This window comes from Manacus candei, unplaced genomic scaffold (genome assembly GCF_025592945.1).
Source record: "Manacus candei isolate 608988 ecotype Guabito, Panama unplaced genomic scaffold, ASM2559294v1 h1tg000023l, whole genome shotgun sequence".
In the NCBI taxonomy this organism is placed as follows: domain Eukaryota; kingdom Metazoa; phylum Chordata; class Aves; order Passeriformes; family Pipridae; genus Manacus; species Manacus candei.
In genome coordinates, this window is record NW_026138071.1 from 14119022 (window position 1) to 14131119 (window position 12098).

At 48.9% G+C, this 12098-nt stretch overlaps 1 protein-coding gene and 1 long non-coding RNA gene across 2 annotated transcripts; both read left to right on the forward strand.

Annotated features, from left to right (window-relative positions):
- Positions 1-538: 538 nt before the first annotated feature.
- LOC127471272 (uncharacterized) lies at positions 539-6929 on the forward strand. Its single transcript, XR_007904609.1, has 3 exons — positions 539-4335; positions 5586-5612; positions 6303-6929. It is a non-coding gene; the product is annotated as an uncharacterized LOC127471272 (long non-coding RNA).
- Position 6930: 1 nt separating this feature from the next.
- Positions 6931-10842, forward strand: HOXD4 (homeobox D4). Its single transcript, XM_051788065.1, has 2 exons — positions 6931-10121; positions 10525-10842. The coding sequence occupies exons 1-2, from the start codon at positions 9713-9715 to the stop codon at positions 10827-10829; spliced, it is 714 nt and encodes a 237-aa protein (XP_051644025.1). The 5' UTR covers positions 6931-9712; the 3' UTR covers positions 10830-10842.
- Positions 10843-12098: the final 1256 nt, after the last annotated feature.

Consider the following 12098-nt stretch of genomic DNA (forward strand, 5'->3'; position numbering starts at 1 on the left):
CCGTTTCATTTTCTCGTTCCCCCAAAAAATATAATTCCCACGGGGTGTTTTATGAGAGCTTGAGACAGAAAAAAAAATCGGAACAAAGACGGTATTTCACCCCTCGGTTGGCAGGCAGCTGTTAAAGGTATTTACTGCTCTACTGCAGTGCGGCAGTCAATGCTGCTGGAGCGGGAGAGAACAGGAAGCGAAAGGAAAAGATGAGGCACAATAAACATTGCAGCAGGTCGGGAAGGCCGGGCGGGGCGCAGAGGAAGGGTCTCTGCCAGAGAAAAGAGGCAATAAAAGTGCATTCAGCGGCAGCAGGCTCTGCCCCAGTCCAGCACTCGCCTCCCATCACCCGCGGGGGAGGGGACCGCGGGAGGGCGAGGCAGCCCGCAATGCCTGCCCAGTGCCCCACTCCAGGAGCCACCCGAGTTGGAGCCTGCGAGGGCGCGGGGGTCACCGCAGCCGCCCGCCCGGCCCCGCCGCCGCGGCCTGGCCCCGCCGGCTCCGCCCGCGTGTGGGCGCCCGCCCCGACGGGCCGGGCCGGGGTCACCTGCCCGCGGCTCCCGCGCTCGGGGCTGCCGGGCCGGCCCGCGGAGCGGCCGCCGGGGGCGCGACAGGCCCCGGCCGCCGCCACCAGCCATTATGTCTCCACGGCCTCTTCCAGGAGAAGGCGCTGTAGGACAAGCCTGGTCGCTCTCCCCTCCGGGGCCAGGGGCCCACCGCCCCGCCGCCAGCTTCGAGACCCCTACCCTGCCGCCCGCCTGCCCACGGAAGAGGCCCCCCGGCAGGCGGGGTCATGGGCGGAGCTCCACCGACCTTCTCGAGCGACTCCAGCTGCGCTCCAGTTCTCCTACTCCCTCCAGTGCCGCGACCTCCCGTCTGACCCCAGTCCACAGCCCCTTACGCGCCCCGGTGCGCACCCTCCCGCACTCCCTGCCTGAACCACAGTGCCGCGGGGCTCCCCTCGTGTGCCTCGCCGCCCTCCCGGTCACCAGCCCGCCCTTTGATGTCGGGCACCCACCTTTTCCCACCCTGTCCCTTTGAAGTGGGTGCCAGAGCCCCGTGGCGGCCCGCACCCTCCTTCCCGCCGGCTCCCTTCCCGCGGGCGGAGCCCCCGGCCCCCGCACATCCTCCCTGCCTCCTGCAAGCCGGGGCCCGGCAGAGTTCCCTGCCTCAGCTTCACCTGTTTCCTCCGGGCTTCACCTTCCTGAGCCGTGCCCGGACATGACCCTGGTGGCACCCATCACCCCGGGCCGTGCCTGCCCCGGCGAGACGCTCCCACGGCCCCCGGCCTCCCCTCCCTTCCCCGCACTCCTCACCCTCTTCCCCCACGGACCCGAGGTGTCGCCGCCGTTGCCCCCTTTTGATGTCGAGGCGCGGCTCGACACCGCCCTGCCTGCTCCGGGCTTCTTCTGCCACCGGATCTGCCTGCGGGCACGGGGTGCTGTGGGCAAGGGCCTTTGCATGCCTACATCCTGCTTGACGAGGGCATGGGCGACAGGGTGACTGTGGAAAGGTTGGGGTTATGATAAAAGCAGAGGGGCATAATGCATTGGATGTTATCGAGGCGCTTGGTAGGTGTTCAAAGTCGGAGATGGAGCCTGTAATTTTCTGGCAGTGTGGTCCTTGGGGTAGGATGCCAGTCGTCGTGTCTGTCAAGTAGCATCAAGAGCAATGGTGGCTTACACATGTGATTCAATTTCCCCAACCTTTTTATCGCAAAATTATCAGAGGGAAACCAATTGTTACTGTGTTACTTTATTACACAGCTTATCCGTCTCCAGATAGTCAGTCCCAAATATGAAAACTTGCATAAAAGCCTAGAGAATGAACTGGCCAGAGCTTCAAAGCCAACTTTCACATCTGCATTTCAGAATAGGAAATGTGAAAATCGTTCTAATTCCCTCTTCAAAAATCTCATGGCTAGAATTACTCAGTTCCTGTTGCATTCATCTTGTCCCTAGATAACAGGGAGCTGTATCTCAGTCATCAATTCCTCACTATCCCGCAGCCTCACCTTTCCCAGTTCCAGTCTCCTGGACATGTGTGCCTGAAGCACATGCCTGGCTTGGGCCACCCCCTTTGCCAGGGGCTGACACTTTGGCCGGCCGCTGTGTTGTCAAGCCTCCTGCCTCACTGCGGCTCCTCTCCTCCTGCACACACGGACAGCATCTTGTCTACAAACCGTTGGCTTCTTCTGCCCATGAGATGGGTCAAGAGAACCAAAGCCATCACAGACATGTAGGGAGGGGTGGGACAATCCCTATACTGGCACAGGGGCTGAAGCCCACTTGTCACCCCCACTGCCCGGGACAGGACCTTCACTGTACCAAGTACCCAGTGCCAAGCCCAGGGCAAACACACTTGACTCTCCATCGTGGTTCTTGTCATCCCAGGCTATTTTCCCCACACTTTATTGCACTTTCTTATTGCACTCTACCCCTCACATCCCAGTACATAGGCTTTCTCGCACCTTTCCAGAGAACAGGCACTTTGGCTCCCTGCAGCTGCCTGCTGCTGAAGCCCTTTTTCTGGAGGCCAGTGAGGATGAAGTGTTGGATGAGGAGGGTAGCTAGGGGCTGCCAGAAGCCTGATTCAGGGTGCACCGTGCCCAGGCCCAGGTACCTGAGCAAGGCTTGTGGAGCCCCAGAAAGCTTTTTCCCCTGCCTACCCTGGGCTGGGAGCATGAGTCATGCTCCAGTACAAAGCAACCCTGAAGTCAGCCCCATGCCAGGCAGTCCACCCCTCTCCTGGGGGTGCTTGGCCAGATCCCTTGGGCCTGATAAAATTTCTCAGACTGAGCACTGCAGCTGAAATGCCACTGCTCCTGCCAGCTGTCCTGGTCAGGGGAGGTGGAAAGAGCCATTTCCCATCTCAAACCATTAAAAAAAAGCATGAAAGTGATGCCATATGATTAAGGCCTTGACAAAAGCAAGAAAAACAGTGGAATGCAAAGTCACTCTGGGTCATAAAGAGGGAGTAGGGAAGGATCTCGGTATGCCTCTTGTTCTCTGTAGGAAAACTAGTTGATCAGCTGTGATTTCAGCTATCTAGTGTGTACAGTAAGATCTGAACTGCCCCTTTTGCACTACTTCAGACTTGTGTAGCCAGAAATGGCCAAGTAAGAGCAGACTGGTGTTAAGCAGGCGCCACTCAGCTGGTGCCACTACCCAGCAAGGAGCTGAAGTTGGCTCGTTTTTCAGAGCTGAGTCCCCGGGCGGAGGCGCACTCGCACCCGAGGGCCGGAGGAGTGGCTGGTCCCCTCTGCCCGCGGCCGGTCCCCGACGGGGCTGATGCGGCTCCCCGCCCTCTGGTGAAGGTATAAATCCTTCTTTGGACGCACCAGGAACTGCCGGCCTCTCCGATGTCCTCATCTTAGCCGTGATAGATTGCGAGCTGCTGTCCGCGTTTCTTCATGCTGTGAGACTGCCAGGGACATCTGACTTCCTGTGCTCGGGCTCCTTGAAATTCTCATTTGCTAACTCACACCCTTCTCCCTTCACACCGAGGCTGTTTTATTGTTTTATAACCGTCCTTAAACTTCCAGTCCTCAAAGATCTCATTGTGGCAGGCTTCACACTTTCTCCCTTTCCGAAGCCCTATGCCCTCACTGTTTGCAGCAGTTTGGTCACTTACAAAGATCCGTCGGGTGCCCGGCGAACCCGCAGCCTCTGGCACAGCTCTGCCGAGCCACAGCTCACGAGATGAACGACTCAAACTCATTTTTCAGGGGACCCTGATTAAAATGCCATAAACATCCAGGAAAGAGAGAGGACGTTCCATCTTTCAGTTGGTTAGAGGTTTTTTTGTTTTGTTTTCTCCTGACGCTGGGCTTCCCTGTCCCCTGAGAAGTATAAAGAAATGTTTGAACGGGTATCCACAGCGAAACACCCTCGGCTCCTTTCTGAAGAGCACTTCGGGAATGCTAACTCCCCTTTGCAGTTTTCCCTACCACACGCTCCTGAAATAGGCCGGCATAACGCCGTGCAGCTGAGCTTCCACCCATCCCCGCTATTCCGACCCAGTCCCATTTTAATAGGACAGATTCAGCGAACCTTTATTTAGAGAATAAAAGTTTAAAGCTGAAGGTTATTTATGGTTCCACAGAGATAGGTCCTGAGTGGCTATTTAGAAGCACGTGATTCCAATAAACTTTGTTTTATGGCTTGAGAGTTGACAAGCCAAAATATAATTCCCACCATAAATTAGTTTAAGAGCATACAAGTGCAGATGCTTTCGTTCCTGGAAGCAGTAATCGGGAAAGTGTTAGCAGGGAACCGTCGGCAGGAATGCGACCGTGCAGGCACCTCTGCTACCGGGTCCCCCAGGCCGCGGGGGGAGCGCACAGTAAGTCCGCTTTCAGCCTCCCCGCCGCCGCGCTCGGGCTCTCTGTGCCCCGAGGAACTTCATGGGAACGGGGTACCAGCCTGGCAACGCGGAACAGCTCTGTTGGGGAAATGGCAGGTAGAGCTCAGGTGGCTAGGGGTGCGCCGGGATGAGCCGGCTGGTCCCTGTCTGACATTTCTGAATTTGATGGGATTTCTTATTTGCAGCTAACCATTTATTTTTAAATTAAAATTAAAAAATTAAAAAAAAAAAAAAGAAGGATGCTTAGTGGCAAAATGCTGATATTAGTCCACTCTCCTCCCAGGCTCTGTATGTTACCCAGAGTGGGCAGAATTAAAAAAAAAAACAAAAACCACAAACAAAAATCCAACCAAAAATGATCTTGGGAAGCTCTATTTAGTGAACTATTGATATCTGGGCAATTGCCCTGTGTTTAAAACAATAACTCTCCAAGATATCGTAGGAAGGCAATAGAGGAGGTGAAAAATAGCTTAGAGAAGAGGATTCCCCATTAGTATTTACTTTTGAATATACGACGCTTTTCAGGAGCATTAGAGTAAGCACGTGTTTTTGTTTCCCTTATTGTGCTCTTTGAATATATTTATTAAAATATTTGAAGAAGGTTCAAGTTAAATCTATCCTTCCATAGTGCAAACAAAGATGTATGTCTCGTGGTTACTGATAGGTTAATTAGGTGATCTTAAAAGGGATCTATCTTAGAATAACCGGATATTCATTCTAATAGAACTGTAGTTCTTTCTGTGCTCTACATGGATATGATGTTGCATGGCGTATTGTGACATTTTGTGGGTGATGGTTTAGCAAAGGTGATCTGAATATTTCATTTCTTAGTGACTGGATTGCCACAGAACAAAAAAAAAAAAAAAAAAAAAAAAAAGAAAAAAAAAAGAAAAGCCTTTGTTATTCTTCTTTTCCATCTTTTCCGTCAGTGAAAGAAGGAGTTCTGACTTTTCACGTCTTTAGAAATTTTCCGGTATAAAATTTAGACTATGAATATTAAAAGTGAAAGATCACACCCCGGGCACAGGGAAAGCGTGTGTTCATAAAAAACTGCCTGAATGCAACGTGGTCCTCATTTGGAAGGGACTTCCATCCCACCACTCCGCTGCTCGCAGGATTTACCATCAGTTCCTCTCTGCCTTCATCTATCAAACGTGGTTTGTAACCATTCTCCAGAAATATCACCCGTATGTGGAATACAACAGTAACAAACGTTTTTATTGCAACAGGTTCAGCAGCATGGAAGGACATCCACGGTAAGTAACCTCTTATTTCTTGTAGAGTCTGAGTTGCTTGAAAATCCTGTTTCTTCCATTCAGACTGGAAAAATTAAAAATGATGATGTCTGATGAATATTGCTACTCACCATAAATAAATTAATTAACAAAAAAAAAAAAAAAGGAAAGAAAACGACCACGTCAGCATGTGAAGGCTCTTGTGGAGTTGGTTTGTGGTACCATGTCATAACTCTGGCTAGCACTAAAAGCAGAGGTGCAGTCTCCTGGGGGTTTATTACAGGGCTGTACAGGTGTCCTCCTGCTCTTAAGCACTCCAAGGCAATTAGCAGCGTTTCCATTTCAACTAGGCGGGACTGTACAGCGCCTCCCCGTGCAGAACCCGAATGGATCACGTTGTGTCCCAGCGCCTCATAACCTTGGCTACTCCCACTGTTTTCTCCAGATGGGATCCCAAGCAGAGCTGTGCCTGCTTTCTGATGTTCCCCTCGTTTGATACAGCCTGGTGACTGGGTGAAAGAAGTGATAGGAGCTGGGAGAGGTCCGCGCTGGCCAGCCGGGACAGCCCAGCTGCATCCGAGTCCTGCGGGCGGTAGAGCTGATCCGCTGCTTCTAGTTCTCTCCGGGCAGGGAAGACTCTAACGTGGATTTAAATGTTGTGAAGGCACGGGAATGGGTATCAGAGCTTAGGAAGGCAATCTTTTATTGTAGGGCTTTTCGCACCCAGATGGTCCTGCTTGAGCTGCTCTGGGGGGACCGAGAGGAAGGCAGCAGATAAATGTGCATCAGGAAATGCTGTTGAACCTTTCTGGCTGTAGTGAAGAGCTAAGAGCATCAGTCCTGGCTCGTCTCTCAAAGAGGGAAAGAAAGCTTGCGATATTTGGAGATGCATTAGGTTCTACACTGCCTTCCCCGCTACTACCAATCCCACTCTGACCGGGAGCATGTAGAGGAGAGGAACTGTGTTTGTTTGCATTTCCCCGTTTCCTCTCCCTGCTTCCTGATAAACAACCTATTTCATTGCCTGTGCTAAGCTTCTCCTTGTCTTTTTGCCTTACGCGGCTCTATTGATTTTCGAACCCTATAAATACGAACTAAAGAATCGCCTTCAGCATTGCAGTTTTAACTGTGTTCCATAGGTAACTTTCCTCCCCTCGTAGCTCAGCCCTGCGTTACGTAGACGTCCTTGGCATTTTATTCCGAGGCTGGCCCTAGACGTATGGATTACTTGTTTTCTACTAACGTACATTTAGCATACTGACTATGAACCAGAATACAAAAAGCCTGATAGATCAAAAGTATTTTGTATGGGCAGAAGAACAGGAGGTGAATATATAACGCTTTTGTTCATCAATAACTCTTTGGCTTTGACCTGTCTGAGCAAGTCGTGCAATAAGGTGAAACGCAGGTCACAGCGTCTAACAAATATGAAAATGTGTAGTATTAAGCAGAGCGGGGAGCTGCTGCTTCCCCAGACCCTTCGCTTCTCCCTAGGCAGCCCTCGGCGGGCTTGTCCGCTCCTGGGGGCTGCCCCAAACGCGAGCTCGCACTGGGGGGCGGGGGGTGTTACCCTGCCAGTTCAGCCGGGTGGTTAATAACCCCCGCGGAGGCGGGGGGTACCCTCCTCCCCTCAGAGAAAGGAGGAGAAAGCGGGGCGAGGTGCTTAAAATACTTGTGTGGAGATTTAAATAAGCCGGGGGGGGGGGGGGGGATTAAGGACACAAAGTCGCTTCGAGTTGCACTTGCTGTGAAGAAGGCACCACAGTAGTGGTAAGAAAGTAGATGTTTAAAAATAGCATCTCCCAGATCAGGCAGTTGGGAGTTGGAACCAGGCAAACAAACTGGTACACACCGCTCGGATAAGCGCAACACCCCCAAATCCGCCCTCCGCAGTGGTTGGATGTATCACACCCGCACCATTATTTGTCCTTATGGTGCCTGTTTTAAATAGTGGAAGGAGAAGAGGTTGACCGCAGGACAGCAGTGAGGAGCTGGGTCAGACACAATTCATGAACTTTTGTACTCCTGTGTGCCGCTGTCGACAAAGTAAAAATAATGAAACTTTGTGATATGTTTGTAAATGATTTCGGCTGACCTCTCGCCCTGCCCTTCACCATAAACGCTACGGCGGGGAAAACCTGGGAGGGTGCGAGGCTGCGGCTCGCGGGCAGCTCGCGGGGATAATAGCTAGACCAGCATAATGGGATGAAGGTAAATTTGGAAACTCTCTTCTTCCCGAGAGCAACTAACTCCAGCCTTTAATCTCATCTTTTTCACCAACCGCTGTTTCTGTTGTCGACTGTTTTACTTCTGTTTCGTTTGTGGTTTTGTTTTTCTTTTTTTTTAATTCTTTTTTTTATTTGAAGGGGGGGATTTCTGATTATGGAGAATCTCTTCGGATTCGTGTTAGTCTAAATAGATAAAGACTCCTTTCTAAATTACTTTAACCATTATTATTCTAAATAGCACAATTTGACCGATCAGGTCAGTTTTCTGTAGCGAGGACGTAAACGGCAGAGAATTTAAAGAGAACGGCAGGTCTTTCTGAGAATTTGGTAGGCGAAATTCGTCGTTATGATTTGGTGGAGACTCGTATAGCTCTATTGCAGCAATTATAACAAGAGTGAATCTTTTCCGAAATCCCACCTTCCTGCAAATCCGTATTTCAGAACTGAGTCCCAGCAGAATAGTTTACATTCCTCAGAAGACAGTAAGAAACTAAGAGAATTGCAAAGACCTGCTATATTATAGATGAAAACAGAATGTTATTACGTTGTCTATATATACCCTGTAGAACCGAATTTGTGTGATATTCATATAGTCACAGATTCGATTCTAGGGGAATATATGGTCGATGCAAAAACTTCACCTTTCTGCAAATGGTTAGAAGTTTAAATACGGGTGGAATCAAGAGGCATGTGCGTGCTGAACACTCAAAAATTATAAAAGTTTTGCTGCCTCACTCCTAATTGCTAGGTTTTAGGACTTTTTTTTAAACTTCGATTGCCTTTCAGTCCTAACTCTCACCGAAAATCTGTGAATTTAAACAATTAATCTCACCAGAAGCTACAAATTTTCGGGGGGAAGGGGGGAGGAGAAAGAAATTATTTACCAATCAGTGAATGACTCTTTTAAAAGATACTCATAAATTAGCTAGATATGCCAGACGTTAGCAAAATTTCTCTGTCAAGGGTCCAGATCACACCAAAATATTTACGACAGCAGCAAAAGCAGCCTTCGTCTCGCTGGAATGTATTTACTTGTGCTCCAGGCATGATATTGATGAATGAAGACCGAATTTATCTCATTAAACCCGTGATATTTTTAACCTAATTAAATGACGTCACCAGTTCAGTTGATTGAACTTTAGTAGTTAAAAGTGAACTGTTTCTTGACATCTGTATGATTTTACATACATACATGTATAGATTTATATTTATACGGTGGCGTTTGCGTCTGTGCGCGCATACGTATGCACACGTATATATTGAGGCTTGAAAGTGAATGAGAAGTTACTGATTGCCTAATTTTATTCAGCAGAACTAAATTCTGGTAACTTTTGGATGACCTCTGCGAGACAAAGACAGGACAGATCTATTGTACATCATATTACCCTCTTCTTTGACGGCTTTTCTTTTCCTCTACTGCTTACCAGTTTCCTCTCTTTTAACCCCGCTTCAGCTCATCGCTCCGTATATTCCTTTCGATGTTTTTTTTTTTTTTTTTTTAAATTTTATTTAAAGCAAGGTACCAAGCCCCGGCGGTGATGCTGGCTGGTAAATCAGGCGGCGGGTCTGCATCCCCCGGGGCTGGGGGAAGCCGGCTCAGACAAAAGGCTGTGGGCAGGGCAGCGGCCACCGCCCCGGGGTACCCCTACACCTCCGGTACCTGGTTTGGGGGTGCGGCCCGCCGGAGAGGGGGGTCACCCAGTCAGAGGGATGTTATTGAGTGGAATCGGGGGAAATGCGGGGAAATGCGGCGGTGGGCGCCCGGCTCCCCATTGGCCGGGCCGGTCACATGCCCGCCTAACTTTATTCAGTTGACAGCAAGTAGGAGGGCTCTATGGCAGGGGAAAAAAAGACAACACGAGAAAAATTAGTATTTTCTACCTTCAGAAATTAATGGCCATGAGTTCGTATATGGTGAACTCTAAGTATGTGGATCCCAAATTTCCTCCTTGCGAGGAATATTTGCAGAATAGCTACCTAGGCGAGCAGGGGGCCGAGTACTACAGTGCCTCGCAAGGCTCTGATTTCCAGCACCAGGGACTCTATCCACGGTCAAACTACAGCGAGCAACCCTTTAGCTGTAGCAATGCCCAAGGCTCTGCCGGGCAGCCGCGGGGTCACGGACAGGAGCAATCCGGCCCGGCAAGCCACTTCCCCGGCCCAGCAGAGCATTGTCCACCGCCTCCAATGTCCAACTCGCGAGCCTGCAGCCAGCAGCCGGCCCTCAAACCCCCAAACGGCTCCGCAGTTAAGCAGCCAGCAGTAGTTTATCCCTGGATGAAGAAAGTCCATGTAAACTCGGGTAAGGATCCTCTTCTTACTTTGCTCTTCTACCCTGCTTCCGATCGTCCTCAGCGGCGCTTGCCCGAGTCCCTGCCAGGCTCGTGGACGAGCTTTTTAAGCCGAGGTGGCCAATTACACTCGCCATAAATTTTTATTGCTGAGGAAATAGGCTGTTGGCCACGCGGGGCTTTGCCGTGCAGGATAAAACTCCATTTTAGGAGCCTGCTAGAGGCTCCCAGACTACCTAGCTGCGTGTGCCCGTAGTGCCTGCCTCAAACGTGGGGGAGAGCAGCCCGTCCATTGTAAGCAACTGGGACGAATCCAGCCCGGCCACATGCTCGCAGCTCATAAGGTTTTCTTTTGTAAAGTCGAACCGGCAAGTCAAGATTAGCTTTGTAAAGTTCTCCGTATTTTTTTCCCAGTGAATCCCAATTACAACGGAGGGGAACCTAAACGCTCCCGCACAGCTTACACCAGACAGCAAGTCCTAGAACTGGAAAAAGAATTTCATTTTAACAGGTACCTGACCAGGCGCCGCCGTATCGAGATAGCCCACACTTTGTGTCTCTCTGAGCGCCAGATCAAGATCTGGTTTCAGAACAGAAGAATGAAGTGGAAAAAAGATCACAAACTGCCCAACACGAAGGGCAGGTCTTCTTCATCTGGTTCAAACCCCCATTTACAAACTGGTTCCAAGGACCATCAGACTGAGTTGACAACTTTGTAGAAGAGGTGAAATTTTCCATTTCATCCTTCGCTTCTGACCAGTACTGTACATAACTGACACTGCCCAAGCAGAACCTGCATGTAGCAGCTAAGGACACGAGAAACTGTCATCTTTCTTTAAGGTACTGTTGTACAAAGGAGACAAAATGACGCTACTTTGGACTTTATTTTATTTGCCTCTTCTGGCACAACTTAAAAAAGAAAAACAAAAAAAGGGGAAGGAAAGACAAAGGGGAAAGAAAAAAAAAAACAAACCATCACGCAGGCAGTGGGAATTGGGAAAATATTAAATGAGACCTTCTGTCCTTAAAAAGTAATAAATAATTGAAAATGAAACTGTCCTGTGTTTCAGTTTTGAATTCGAAAGTGAAGATTGGATGCTTTATTCTGGGATTTATACTTTTAATTGTCTTTTTATCCCATGTAATTTGGGCACGGATGCATTTTGGGCAAGTTGAGGACAGGAAATTCATAGTATAGTCTTTTATTTGAACATAAAGACTATTAAATGTGAACTTTTTTTGTGCTGCTTTACCTTTCTTGGTGTGATGAAAATACTTGCTCATTTCCATAACGTCTCAGAAGGTGTGCATAGGAATTAAGTGAAAACGGGTTATTTTATGTTCTGATAGTGTTAGCGTATTTATTTATTTGTTACATAGAAGAGTGAAGACAAAAAGAAAAATAGTCAAACCAAAAATGGGGAAGAGGAGCTGAAATACAGTATTTCTCCTTCCCAATCTCATCAACACATATGTAATGTTTACTTGTCTTGAACGTACACAACTTTCTTGTCCCCCCTTTTTTTATTATTTTCCTCATTTGTGAATAGGAAAAGCGTCCCTGCTCCTTATCGTGTGTCATCCAGAGCTTACAGGCTTGAAATCTGTTTCTAAAGTCTGCTGCTCAGCGCTGTGCTTTAAACCATCAATACCTCATTTTAAAAATGGAAAGGGAAAAAAATGAAAAAAAAGAGGGGAGACCACAAAAAACACCTTCCCCCCCAAAAAAAACCCAAACCCAAACCCCAACAAACTCGAAACAAACAATAGAACTACCACCATCACCAAAAAAAAGTGAAAAGTTAATGTGATTTCTGATATAACCTGAGCCATTCAAAGCTGAAAACTGAATATATTATTTCAATCAGATTTCAAATTTCTTTTCTGCTAAAGAGAGATAGGCTATGTTGGCTGCTGTCTTGCTTTGTTTTAGGTTTATTTTGGTCTGTTGGATTTTTGTGGTTTGGGTTTGTTTAGGTTTTTGGTGT

What these genes read in the sequence shown, in the direction of transcription:
- HOXD4 (XM_051788065.1), top strand. Translation starts at nt 9,713, where the DNA reads ATGGCCATGAGTTCGTATATGGTGAACTCTAAGTATGTGGATCCCAAA. An exon ending in GAAAGTCCATGTAAACTCGG is followed by an intron (nt 10,122 to 10,524) that starts GTAAGGATCCTC and finishes TTTTTTTCCCAG; the next exon opens with TGAATCCCAATTACAACGGA.